Source organism: Paroedura picta, chromosome 3, assembly GCF_049243985.1.
Source record: "Paroedura picta isolate Pp20150507F chromosome 3, Ppicta_v3.0, whole genome shotgun sequence".
Classification (NCBI taxonomy): Eukaryota; Metazoa; Chordata; class Lepidosauria; order Squamata; family Gekkonidae; genus Paroedura; species Paroedura picta.
The window spans coordinates 5,005,386-5,019,352 of record NC_135371.1 but is presented as its reverse complement, the minus strand read 5'-3'; the positions used below and the strand labels follow the sequence as shown (position 1 = coordinate 5,019,352).

General features: G+C 45.5%; 1 protein-coding gene across 1 annotated transcript; it reads left to right on the top strand.

Annotated features, from left to right (window-relative positions):
* Positions 1 to 10,251: 10,251 nt before the first annotated feature.
* On the top strand, positions 10,252 to 13,516 carry LOC143833856 (vomeronasal type-2 receptor 26-like). Its single transcript, XM_077330082.1, has 3 exons — positions 10,252 to 10,341; positions 11,060 to 11,186; positions 12,606 to 13,516. Exons 1-3 carry the CDS (start codon positions 10,252 to 10,254, stop codon positions 13,514 to 13,516), a joined length of 1,128 nt encoding a protein of 375 aa, XP_077186197.1.
* Positions 13,517 to 13,967: the final 451 nt, after the last annotated feature.

Here is a 13,967-nt window from a genome sequence, read left to right as displayed (position 1 = left end):
TATCTTGTCCTGGGACTAGAGCAGGGGTAGTCAAACTGCGGCCCTCCAGATGTCCATGGACTACAATTCCCAGGAGCCCCTGCCAGCATTGGCAGGGGCTCCTGGGAATTGTAGTCCATGGACATCTGGAGGGCCGCAGTTTGACTACCCCTGCTTTGACTACCCCTGGACTAGAGAGTAGAATTCAAAATTACATTGTGTAATTTACATGGCAGACTGTTGGTGTTATCTGGGAGTTAATGTTGTAAAAGAAATAGTAGAGTTAATGTATATATGATGAGACCAGACAAGGCAGTTATACTGTATATAAAAAGATAATTGTACTAACTAACAGGATAGGGGAAACAGGAAGGTAAAACAAGAAAAACACAGATTCCTTAGCTTATTCAGGAGCTCTACACCTTAGCTGCTACACGGTGAAGATTCAAGATGGATCTACCTCTCAGCACAAGCAGATCTCTTCTCAAACAAAGGGAAGGAGGATTCTTCTCCTCCTGCTAAAGTTGTGGACATGGTAAACAAACATGAATGCCCCCTAACCAAATCTGCATATCTATAAACAGATCACATGACCCACTCTGCCTGTTCCCACTAGGAACAAGTGTAAACAAATAGTTTACTGTGTAACTCTTTGGCTAGAAAGTCTTCTGTTCCTATTGAGACAGGAAGACCTGAAAGACCAAAAGAGGGGGATTCCCAAGTAGAGATTTTCTGTTTCCTAAATGTGCAGAAGATCCATTTCTATGTTTTCTTTACCAAAATAAACTCTAGTGGCCAATTTCCACACTTTTGGAAATAAGCAGTGGTTGTACCAGTTTTCAGGAAAGGTGAAGTGAAGCTCCCAGACAATTCTAGACCCATCAGCTTGCCATCAGTGAGAGGAAAGATCTATGCAAGCTGTTTAGCGCTGAAACTAATTGATGGGCAGCCTCAAGAGTTGGCCCTCAACAAACTGGCTTCACTAAAGGGAAGACAGCTCTTGACCATTATCTAACTGGACTCACAACTCTTCTGTTGACTGCTGTACCTGTCATGTCTGGCAGTGGGAAAGCAATGACCACAGGGTCTTAACCTGGTCTCCCATTTTCCTGGTCACAACTGCAGCCTTTCTTTCTTTCTTTCTTTCTTTCTTTCTTTCTTTCTTTCTTTCTTTCTTTCTTTCTTTCTTTCTTTCTGGCTGGCCGGCCGGCCGGCCGGTCGGCCGGCCGGCTGGCTGGCTGGCTACCTACCTAGCAACCTACCTACCATTTATGACTTTGATTTATAGGTCGACCATTCCACAGGGGGCTCATGGGGGCTTCCAATAATCAATGAGAATAAATACTAAAAAGATTATTAAAACTAATCTCGAAAATACGCATCCGGTAGTATACAGCTAAATCACCTGAGGAGAGGAAGTGGAGGCCAACGATGGAAGGAGCCTACCATCAATCCTAAAACCAGCAGAATAACTCAGTGAGCAGGCCCTGCAGAACTGTAATAAGTCCTGGAAGGCCCAGACCTCAGGAAGAGTGCATGCACTCAAAGGATCACACTTTGAACAAATCTTTGTTGGACTTAAAGTTGCTATAGGACTCGTGTTTTGTTGTGCTGCTTGAGACCAATATGGCTACCCACTTAAAAATCAGACTTGTTTCAGATCAGGGACCACCAGGGCCCATTATGCACGGCCGCTGAAACGTCGATTTCGGGTCACATGGAAAACGCGGAGGGGGAAGACGCACACCGGTTATGCACGGGGCGGGGCACGACGACGGCAAAACCCAGAGTAACCGATTATGCACGCAGCGATCCGAGCGCCGCTTCTGGTTGCGCCCCGGTCACCCGGAAGCTGCGCTTTCTTCCGCGTTTCGCTAACGCGGCTTTTTTGGCGGCATGCACCAAAGCTGCGGCCGGTTGCAGCCGGCACCGTGCGTTATCGGTGATTTTAGTCGCCGCCATTCCACCCCGAATGTGCGCTAAAACCCCCGTGCATAATGGGTCCAGGAGATGCATTCATTGACAACATAAAGCTCTAATGTGGGTATATGGAGAGAGGAGGTCTGACAGATACATTGGGTTCAGAATATTAAGGGTGCTAACAGTCAAGATCCAGATGATGAACTTGATCATGTGCTCCACAGAAAGCCACTGGAGCTGGCACATAATCGTCGTATGTGTGCTTGATACAAAGTCTTGGATTAAAAGTTGTTTTCCCCTGAAAGTTAAGCCAAGTTCACAAGCCCTTGCCATGACCCAAGTCACATGGAATCCTCTTGGTGAGTTCTCGCAAACATGTTTTCTCCGTCTCTGCACCTGTGTTCAGCTTCAAAAAAAGAGCCCTCGGCGGTGCGGATCCTTTCCTTTATAATTATCAAAGCCGTGGTGACTGATTCTGCATGTCAGAAAAGCTCTCCAGGGATTTCTCTAAAGTTGGCTCTGAAACCCACAGTATAGACACGAGAACCAAGAGCAAGACAATGTAGCATCTTGCAACAGGACTGGAAAGTCTGGTGCATAAAAGCCTTTTGACCCACTAAGTTCTGGGGATGAGATGTCAGGAGCTAGGTGATGCGTCGATGTGACAATTGTGATCCTCCCCTTTCAGCCTGATCAAACTACGGCTGGACTGCTCAAGTGTTGGCTGCCTTGCTGTAGCCAGGGGATCCTGCAGCTCCTTCTGTCAGTCCCCTCCAGCACCCTGGAGGGGAAAGGGACACACAGACAGAGGATGGTCTTCTGTCTGTTTCTGCTGCTGCTTCTCACAGCCTGCAGGGTGAGGAATGGCAAATGCCCATTCCGCATGACAATGGATGATCCGGAGCCCTTTAATTTCTTCCGAAGAGGAGACCACGTCATAGCTGGGCTGATCACTTCCATAGTTGCTGATGAAAAGTTACATACCTTCAGGGAGAATCCCTTTATAAAAATCTGGTAAGATCTTGGTGAATCTTTTACAATTATCTAAAGTGTCTTCCACTGCCAGGAATTGGGGAGGAAAGCATCTTACAATGGACCTCCTCTCAAACTGAGGAAGGCATGGATTAGGGGAGCTCACCATGGAACTACCATAGGCCTTTGAATGCCAAAACGAACAAGTATCAAAGCGCTCCCAGCAGGGGGATTTGTAAAACTTGTTCCTCCAAGGCTTGATTACTTTCCTTACATGATGAGTGGGGGGGGTATTCAACCCCCATCCTAGGTAGTGGGGTGTACTTCTTTTTTGTTGTTGTTGTTACATTATTAGTAACTTTATTAATAATACATTTCCATAATAACATAAATCTTGTAGTCTTCCAATATAACATGATTAAACTTCCAGTAACACTTTATACAACATATTGTATAATTTTTGTACACTGAGACAAATGCAAATAAACAAATTCTGAAACTCCTGTTTAAATCTCAACTGAGGATTCCCACTCCAAGTTTATATATGTTTTCCCCATATAATTCCAAAACGGTCTCCATTGATTTTTCATACTTTTCTAAGTCTGTGTCCTTAAACAATGTTGTGAGTCTAGCCATTTTTGAAAAATCCAATAATTTCATTTTCCAAACCTCCAGCGATGGGGTCTCCTTTGTTTTCCAAACGTTTGCTACCACCATTCTGGCTGCTGTTAAGGCATACAATTGAGAGGAGGCATACAATAACAATATATTCAATTCTTTAGGTATTACATCTCTCATTATACCTAATAGAAATAGTGGGGTGTACTTCTGTTGGGATCAGAGGAACTTGCGTTTGAAGGGGGAAGGGAAATGAGTATGGTCAAACTGGCAATTATTGTTTGAGGGAACATCTTTCAGGTGACATCTCAATCTGCCTTTCTCCAACTAGGCAGCCCTGATAAACCTAAATGTGAACACTGCACCAACCCGAGAAAGGAGATACTGAATTTTCATTGGTACTGGCATACTGCCCCAAAGACCACTGTGTCATACACCATCCAGGTTCCAGAACTGTGGCTCTGTATAAAAGCCTCTGCTTGGGACACGAAAGGGCCCCGGTTCAGTCCCTGGCATCTCCAGTTAGATGGGATCAGGCAGATCCTGGAGAGCCACTGCCAGTGTGGGGAGACAATTCTGACTTTGATGGAGCAGAGGTCTCCTTCGGTAAAAGGCAACTTCCTCTGTGCTCCTGTGTGTTCAACTTCACAGCTACAACAAATTCAACTGATCCCCAAACAGGACTAATCTTCATATTGTCATCTCTGCGCACCACCCAAACTGCTTCTGCCCACATCAGTGACACCCAAGCACATAGATTCCAGCGGGTAGCCATGTTGGTATGAAGCAAGTAAATTAACCTAGATCATTATGAAAAGGGTTAAAAGAGTCCAGAGATAATCGGAGAAACCAGCCATGGGGATTTGTTGGCATTCGCTTGAGACTGAATTGCATGGGAAACATTTTGGGTTCAATAAAGCTGTCTACAAAAACAGAATCACAGAAGCATAGAATCATTGAATAATAGAGTTGGAAGGCTCCTCCGGGGTCATCTAGTCCAACCCCCTGCACTATGCAGGATACTCACATCACCTATTGCTCATCCACTGTAACCTGCCACCCCCTTGAGCCTTCACAGAATCAGCCTGTCCATCAGATGGGTATCTAGCCTCTGTTTAAAAATTGATGAGGTAAGATGTAAGATGTAATCAATTACTGACATCAGGTGGCCATATTGGTCTGAAGTAATTAATTTGAGAACAGGGGCACATGTACGCTTCCTAGGGCAATGAAAAAGGGATCATGAGAGTACAGATATAAGGAGAGAGTAAAGTAGTAGCAAATTAGTAAACGGCATCCCTTGATAATGTGACGTGTATCTGTATATATTTCATAGGAGCGGTCCAAATTTTATGTCGAATCTCCTTGCCTTCTCATTTGCCATTCAAGAGATCAACCAGAATCCCAGGCTCTTGCCTAATAATACCTCCCTGGGCTACACCTTCTATGAGAACGTTTTCAATCCCAGGGTGACGTACGATGCTTTGATGGACCTCCTACCCTCTGGCCAGGAGACCATTCCAAACTACCAATGTGGCAGACAGAATCATCTCTTGGCTGTTTTTGAAGAGTCTCATTCTGGCATTTCCATTGATGTTTCAGTATTCCTGGGCATCTACAAAATCCCTCAGGTATGAACCAGGGACAGGGCTACTATGTCTGAAGAAACTTTGATGGAATGTGAAAGGTTTCTTGTACAGATGAAAATCAGTTTTTGGAGAGTTGAGAGGGGTTTGAGAGAGAGGATCCAGTTCCTCTGGTGATTCATTTGCATCCCTCCCTGAGTTAGTAGTAAAGGATTTGAATCACTGTTTTTTGACTTAGGAAGCAGGAGGTAGCCAGCAAAGGTGGCCTATATGCTTCTTGACAAAGCGGAAAACGTTTGGAAGAGCTGGTGTAGTGCAGTGATTGGAAGGCTGGATACCTCCTGATGGATGTGTCTGTGGGTCAAGGACTGACTGCAGTGGAGGAATGTGGAAATCTAGAAATAATGATTTTTAGAGCCTCTGTGGATCAGAAGCTATTTTGTAAAGTACTTTGCAAAGGTGGCCAAACTGACACTGATAGTCAATGGTGTTTCAAGAACAATGAGGCCCTTATTTGAACTATTTAAGAAGATAAAAAGGGAACACTCAAAGGATGGGATTTAAGTAAAACAAAGGAAGAGTATAATCTATTTTTTTTCTTTGTATTAACAACTTTCTATATTTCTATCGATATGAAAATTATATATATATAACATATATATATGTTATTTTGTAAAGTTGAATATTGTTTAGCAAGCATTATGTTTTTCCTTGTAACTAAATCCTTGCTGTTATTTCTAGGGTACCTTCTGAATGACCTGGTTAGATATACAGAACTTGGGTAGTTCCGGATCAGGGGTAAAGCACTTCCCCCACTTAGGATGGTGCAAGTTCAGGTCACTACTAAAAGGAAGCACAGAATGTGCAAGATCACCATCTGAAATGTTAGATGTAATGTTTTAGAACAGGGGTCTTCAACCCCCGGTCTGCGGCCCGGTACCGGGCCGCAAAGGCCATGGTACCGGGCTGCCAGCGGCACACCTGCCTCCCCCCCACCCACAGTGAGAGGGAGGGAAGAGGCAGGCACGGCTGCTGGCACGCCAGCGATGCAAACGCGCACGTGCGGAGCCGCCGCGCATGCGTGTTTGCGCACCCTGCTGGCGAAAACGCGCATGCGCGGCAGCCCCACGCATGCGCGTTAGCGCCACCTAGTGGCAAAAGCGTGCAAGTGCAAGTGCAGCGACTGCGCGTGCGTGTTTACATGCAGCTGCGGCGGCCGGGCCGCCGGCTCTCTCTCACCCTCGGAGACGGTCCCCAACTACAAGAGGGTTGGGGACCGCTGTTTTAGAACATATTGACATTTCTTTAAAGTTTAATTCAAATGCGCTATTTCCTTCGTTAGGTCACTCATGACTATCATTGGACTGCTCTTCAGGATAAAACTCCTTTTTTCTACCAAATGTCTCAACCAGAAGAAGCCCAATACCTGGGAATTGTCAGACTGCTCCTGCATTTCCGATGGACATGGATTGGTCTCTTTGATCCAGAGAGTGGGGGAAAGTTCAAGGGCACGTTGACTGATCTCATGCTTAGGAACGGCATCTGTGTTGCCTTTGAAGAGAACATCTCAGAACATGGAACTGGTTTCAATGAGTGGCCAGAAGAAAAACTGGAACGCTTCTTTTCATTTTTCACTCAAGATCATGTCAATGTATTTCTTTTCTATGGAGATGTCGAATTCATTGTATATGTTGAAGTATTTGTACGAAGGATTGAACATAACTGGAACTTTAGAGTGGGTAAAGTTTGGATCACAACTCTTTTGCTGGAGTCCCTCTACAGTTTGATATGTAATGACATCTCTATTAGGATCCCTATGCATGGATCTCTCTCTGTCATGACTCAGACAAAGAAAAGGCCACTGCATTCCTATGGACTGAACTGTAGCCCTCTTATAATGGAATTTTGGGCAAAAGGATTTGATCCCTTATACTCAAAGTCCATTTTGTCCCAGAGAGGCCACCTGAGATTCAGAGAGAAAGAAGAGTTGGAAGAAAGGCCCTGGGAGGTTCTGAAGGAAGAACTGCCTCTCAGGGCCTACAAAACTTACACCTCCATCCAGGCAGTGGCTCATGCACTACATGCTGCATACTCATCCCAGTCTGAGAGGACAAGGAGGGTTTGGGGAGACAGAGACAAAAATGAACTAATACAGCCTTGGCAGGTATCCATTTCCTATGATCTACCAATTATTGTTGTTGTTGTTGTTGTTGTTGTCTTTGTTATTGTTATTGTTGTTGTTGTTGCTATGAAATGTTTTATCTACCTCCCCCCGAAGGCTTGAGGCGAGTTACAGCATATATAAAAACCCCAACAACAAATAAACCAATATAAAATACACAATAAAACATCAACCCCCTACAACATGATGCAGCAGCCTAAAAACCCTTCCCAGACCCAAAACTCCCATCTATTTCCAGCAGGGAAGGGGCAGAGTGGGTGCCGATGATATTTGCTACTGCCACTCCAGTGGGGGGCGGGGGCGGCGATCTTCCCAGCCGCCCGGCCTCAACTAAAGTCCCGGTGGGTTTTTCTTTGAAATGACAGTTGCGGATCCACACTGAGGTGGTTGCCGCACCATGTTTAGGTAATTTCTAAAGCAAATAGAGCCTCTTGTGGCGCAGAGTGGTAAGGCAGCCGTCTGAAAGCTTTGCCCATGAGGCTGGGAGTTCAATCCCAGCAGCCAGCTCAAGGTTGACTCAGCCTTCCATTCTTCCGAGGTCGGTAAAATAAGTACCCAGCTTGCTGCTGGGGGGTAAATGGTAATGACTGGGGAAGGCACTGGCAAACCACCCCGTATTGAGTCTGCCATGAAAACGCTTGAGGGTCAGACATGAGTCAGACAAATAATTAAGAGAAAGCTTGCACAGGGGATACCTTTACCTTTTCAAAGCAAATCCAGTTTCGGCCATCTAGTACTACTCATCCTTCTTCCAGAACTGCCACCCTCCTCCTTACCACATTCACTTCTGCCCATAGTCTGGCCTGGACTGATAGAGATGCAAAGCAGAACTAAGACCAGTCAATTCTCCTTAGTGAGATGGCCACATGCCTCATGGAATGTTGAAAGACGTGGTTCTTAATATGAGATTACTATGTCTAAATCAGGAATCTTGACATACTGTTTTATCCCCCTCCAGTGCCTGTCATTTTCAGTCATGTTAAATGGCTCTGAAGGAATCGATTTTTGGGCCAATGAGAGGCTGGGGGTCAGTGACAGATCAGCCATTTTGTGTGCAAAAAGTTTCAGGCCAAATCCTAAAAAAAACACAAAGTTAAATATTTTCAGAAGTCCCAGTGCTGGTCTGCAGTAGAACAGCCCAGAGTGGGACAGAAGGGTTCAAGGATCTCTAGACATATAGACTAAAGGGAACTGGCCCTCAAATGCTGATAACCCCCCCCCCAGCACAAATCATCGTGTGGCCAATTCTACTGCTGAGGTACTCTGTGACATTTCCCCCCCTGATATTGAGACTTGAATATACTGAATTACAAATAATGCCTAGAACTTAGATTTAGAAGTCCTTTGATTGAAGAATCTCAACTAATTGAAACACCCCAGAATTTTGGAACAAAGAGAGCATTAAGACAAATACTGTCATTTCATCATCTTCAGGAACAATTTGTGTTTGCTGTTCTTTAGCTATTTCTCATAGAAACAGGATCTTAGTTGCCCAAACTGAGAACTACGGAGTACAAATGATTATCCAAGAAACGAAGTAGATGGTATGGAGTCCTCAGTCCTCTTCCTACCATGGAACATTGGGGGCCATTCCGCACAACTTAAATGTAGCAGAAGTCTTACCTTTGGTAAGCGCTACTAATTCAAGGTTCCGCATGACGTCGCACACAATCTGCAACACCCCTGAAACACTCCCGCAAAAAGCGCTTCGTTGTAGCGCTTTACGGGAAATCCAGAAAAGTGAATCCCCCCTGAGAAAACAGCTACATTTCTGCCCACAAGCTGCAACACATCAGCAAAAGGCATGTGCGTTCTCAATGTAGCGGTAGAAAGAAAGTCCCTCCCCTGCTCTCGCCGCTGAACTTCCAGCGAAGTGATCGCCATTTTTTTTTCCTTAGACGGGGAAAGCAACAAACGAGCGAGGCTTCTCAGAGGCTTCTCTGGCTAAAGTCCCTCCACAGAAGTTATTAAAAGTTAAACAAAGCTCTCTACTGCAAGTGTCTTTAAAGTTCCCAAGCACAATACAGCCCCTTGTTTGACTGCCCATAATTTTGGCCACAAATCTCACCCATGGGGGGGGGATTTCTTTTTAACTGTAAACGATGAAGTGCCAGCTTGTACACCTGCGGAAAAGGTCTTTCTGATATATTGAAGGAACGAATATAGAATCATTAAATCATAGAATCATAGAGTTGGAAGGGGCCATACAGGCCATCTAGTCTAACCCCCTGCTCAACGCAGGATCAGCCCTAAGCATCCTAAAGCATCCAAGAAAAGTGTGTATCCAACCTTTGCTTGAAGACTGCCAGTGAGGGGGAGCTCACCCCCTCCTTAGGCAGCCTATTCCATGGCTGAACCACTCTGACTGTGAACATTTTTTCCTGATATCTAGCCTATATCGTTGTACTTGAAGTTTAAACCCATTACTGCGTGTCCTCTCCTCTGCAGCCAATATGTGTTGCTACAGGTGTTTTCGGGTTTTTTAAAAAGAGTTCTTAAAGGGAAACATGAACACAACAGTTAACTGGCTGTTAAGGGGCGGGAGGAAGCGTGGAAAAATATCGCCTCCCCTATTGCGATTTCGGCGAGACCGGAAACTTGTCCGTTACGAGAACAGTGCTAGTGGGAGAGCCTTTTTTCGCTAGAAACAGCTGTGTGCGTTACCATGATCAGCCGCTTTTGCCTGCAGCGCTTTTCAATAGCGCACAGATTTAGCCACACTGCCCTTTGTGCGGAATGGCTCTGAGTTAGTGACTCCCTCTTCGGCTACTATGCCTCAGTCATAGTAGGCGACAGTTTTGCTACCATGTAAAAAAAATGCAGTGTTTGCTTAGAGGAAAGCACTGTATAAACACCTAAAGGTATAAAAATGATCAATAAGACCATTGGTTTGTAGAAGCATCTTCCGTCTTCTAAAGGCTGCTGTTCTCTCTGTGATTCTAGCTTCATCCTTTCCTGAGACACTCCCTGTTTCACAACACTTCCACGGGTGGAATGCATTTGGGAGAAAATGGAGACCTGGAGGCCAACTTAGACATTGTGAACACGATCATCCATTCCAACAAATCCATATCGAGAGTGAAAGTAGGGAGTATAGAAAGACAGACCTCTGGCGAGATTAATGTGACCGTTGACCAGGAGGCCATTGTGTGGAGCACCTGGTATAACACAGTTAAGAAAATTCATTAATCACTTTCTAGATAGCTCAAGGTTACATAAGGTATAAAGATCTGCATTGTACCATACTCAGTGGTCCCCAACCTTTTTATCACCGAGGACCGGTCGATGCTTGACAATTTTACTGAGGCCCGGGGGGGGGGGGGTAATCTTTTGCCGAGGGACGTCACCGCTGCCTGAGCCCCTGTTCCACTTGCTTTCCCACCAATGCTCCTGACTTCCCACTACCCGCTGGGGGGTGCTGTCAGCCGTGCCACACCAAGGGAGAGCCCCAGTCATGGCGACTGCTGGAGAGCACCCAAGGTGAGCTGGCAGCAGAGTGGCAGGGCAGTCCCCGAGGCAGCAGCCAGGGAGAAGGACAAGGAGGAGCCACAGCCTGGTACTTACTGATCCACAGACCGGTACTGGTCCCCGGACCAGGGGTTGGGGACCACTGCCATACATGACACTTCCATGAGAGACTTTGAGACTTTTATTTTAAACAATAGTTATCAAAGTTTCTAGCAAAAAACGTAAGAAATGTAACATTTAATCACACTGAAGTTTCATAAAGACATAAAACATAATATTGCTCAATGCATCACTTCTCCTTTCCCCAGATAATGCTCCTTGTCTTTGTCTGTAGACGTTACCAGATTCCAGGTGTACCAAAAGCTGCCTGCCTGGTCATGTGAAAGTGGTCCAAGAAGGAAAGGCCATTTGCTGCTATGACTGCTCTCCATGTGGAGAAGGAACCATCTCCACTCAGGAAGGTGGGTGAAAACAGAAAAGCACACAGGACGTCAAGCAAAGAATCAGTTTGTTATTTTCTGAACACTGTTCTAGAACTAGGGGGACTAGTCTTTCTTTTCTAGTTTTCAAAGGAAAGACCTCATGCTGGTCTCCAATTTGTCAACAGTGAAAAAACGGAGACAGAAGGAGCAGGGTGAACATCTGTGTACTGTGACTATCTCATATATATTAGGGCAGGGGATCATTTCAATGTCTGTGGCCGAATTCACGCAAGAAGGGAAATGACGCAAAACCGGGAGGAATTGGTTGCCATGTAATCTCCCTCTAAGAAGAGTCTTTCGTCTGATTTTCCCTTCACATATCTGAAGACATGGCTCTGGAAAGCTCATCTGTAACCACTATGCCACAATTCCCAAAGGTCAGCCTTCTCCCATAATCAACGAACATTCCAAACCACAGTTTCTTGACACCCATCTCTCTCCACACCCTCATTTGTCACCATGCCACCACAACCTCCCACACTACACACACACATTCAACCCCATGCCCTTACAGTCTGGACAACCCCTCCCCTTCCTCTTCCCACCGCCAAGCTCTAGCGCCCTTTGTATTCCTGGAGACAACGAGCTTTGCCCTTAGTACCTACATAAAATACAACTACTATGAAGTCATCTCTAAGAGTACAAACATGTGTACCTTATTGTATAGCCTAGAAGAGTTTTTTTTCTTTGATGATGTTATTACCAAAAGCTTTTCCGGACACACATGGAAATGTACCCTTGATGCAGAGTTATGCAAGAGCTGAGAGTGGTGGCTTCAGACATTACATATTTTAGAAGGTGGGCTCCAAAGCAGATACCTTAGAAACACTAAAGGTAAAGGTAAAGGTATCCCCTGTGCAAGCACCGAGTCATGTCTGACCCTTGGGGTGACGCCCTCCAGCGTTTTCATGGCAGACTCAATCCGGGGTGGTTTGCCAGTGCCTTCCCCAGTCATTACCGTTTACCCCCCAGCAAGCAAGCTGGGTACTCATTTTACCGACCTCGGAAGGATGGAAGGCTGAGTCAACCTTGAGCCGGCTGCTGGGATTGAACTCCCAGCCTCATGGGCAAAGCTTTCAGACAGCTGCCTTACCACTCTGCGCCACAAGAGGCTCTTTAGAAACACTTGTTGGAGCTAAACCGAACAGGTGTTTCTTTGCCACCCAGCAAGCCTTTAGATTTTGATTAAGAGAGTATTTCACACATAAAATTGAATACTGAGGGTCGTAGCCCTGTGGGTCGAAGCACCTTTGGTCTGTTCTGGCATGTGCAGTTCGCTTTGTGTTTTTACTTTGCTTTTAATATATTATTTATGCACTTTGTTTAATAAATATCTGTAATAATATTTAAGGAGCTATAGGAGCTATAGATAATGCTGAAGTCTCTTACTCTTTCCAGATGCAGCTCATTGCACCAAATGCCCAGAAGATCAGTATCCCAACCCAGACCACACTCAGTGCCTTCCCAAAGAGATTACATTCCTTGCTTATGAGGAGACATTGGGGATTATCCTCATTGTTTTGGTCCTCTTCTTCTCCATAGTCACGCTTCTAATTCTAGGAATCTTCGTTAGAAATATGGACACACCAATAGTCAAAGCCAACAACCGAGATCTCACCTACTTTCTTCTCATCTCACTCCTGCTTTCCTTTCTGTCCTGCCTTCTATTCATCGGCCAGCCAAGGAGGGTGACCTGCCTTCTCCGACAAACAGCCTTCAGCACCATCTTCTCAGTTGCCGTCTCTTCTGTGTTGGCTAAAACGATCACTGTGGTGGTGGCCTTCATGGCCACCCAGCCAGGGAACAGGATGAGGAAATGGATGGGGAAAACTCTGGCAAAGTCCATTGTCCTTTCTTGTTCTACTGTTCAAATTGGCTTCTGTGCCCTCTGGCTGGGCATCTCTCCCCCTTTCCCAGAGTATGACATGCACTCCCAGCATGGACAGATCATATTGCAGTGCAATGAGGGGTCTGTGGCCATGTTTTATGGTGCCCTGGGCTACATGGGCTTCCTGGCTGCCATCTCCTTCACAGTGGCCTTCCTGGCCAGGAAGCTTCCTGGGGCCTTCAACGAAGCCAAGCTGATCACCTTCAGCATGCTGGTCTTCTGCAGTGTTTGGGTGTCCTTTGTGCCCACCTACCTGAGCACCAAGGGGAAATACATGGTCGCCGTGCAGGTCTTCTCCATCTTGGCCTCCAGTGCTGGGCTGCAGGGCTGCATCTTCCTCCCCAAATGTTACATCATTGTAGTGAGGCCTGATCTGAATATCAAGGACCATCTTATGATGAAAGGTCAAGATGGAATTTGATTCTCACTAGAACATTTTTCATTGTTTCAATTCTAATGCTTGTGTTATCTGTGAACTCACTTCACAAGTGAACTTTGTTATGTTATTTTAAAAAATTATTTCACGCACATCATGGCAGATACTAATAAAAATCATGAAGGAAAATAATTAACTCCATAAAAATGGCCAAATCACTCTGTAAGGCAATGAAGGATCCATGGCTTTATTTTATGATACCCTGCTGTACATGGGCCTCCTTTCAATGGCTTTCTTCATCAGAAAGCTGGTTGGGGCCTTCAAAGAAGCCAAGCTGATCTCCTTCAGCATGTTGGTCTTCTATTGTGTTTGAGTGTCCTATATACTCACCTACCTGAGCACCAAGGTAACTTTGGTTACAGCCTCCAGCGCCAGCTTGCTGGGTTGCACTTTCCTTTCCAAATGCTAGGTCGTTGTAGTGAGCACTGACTTGAAA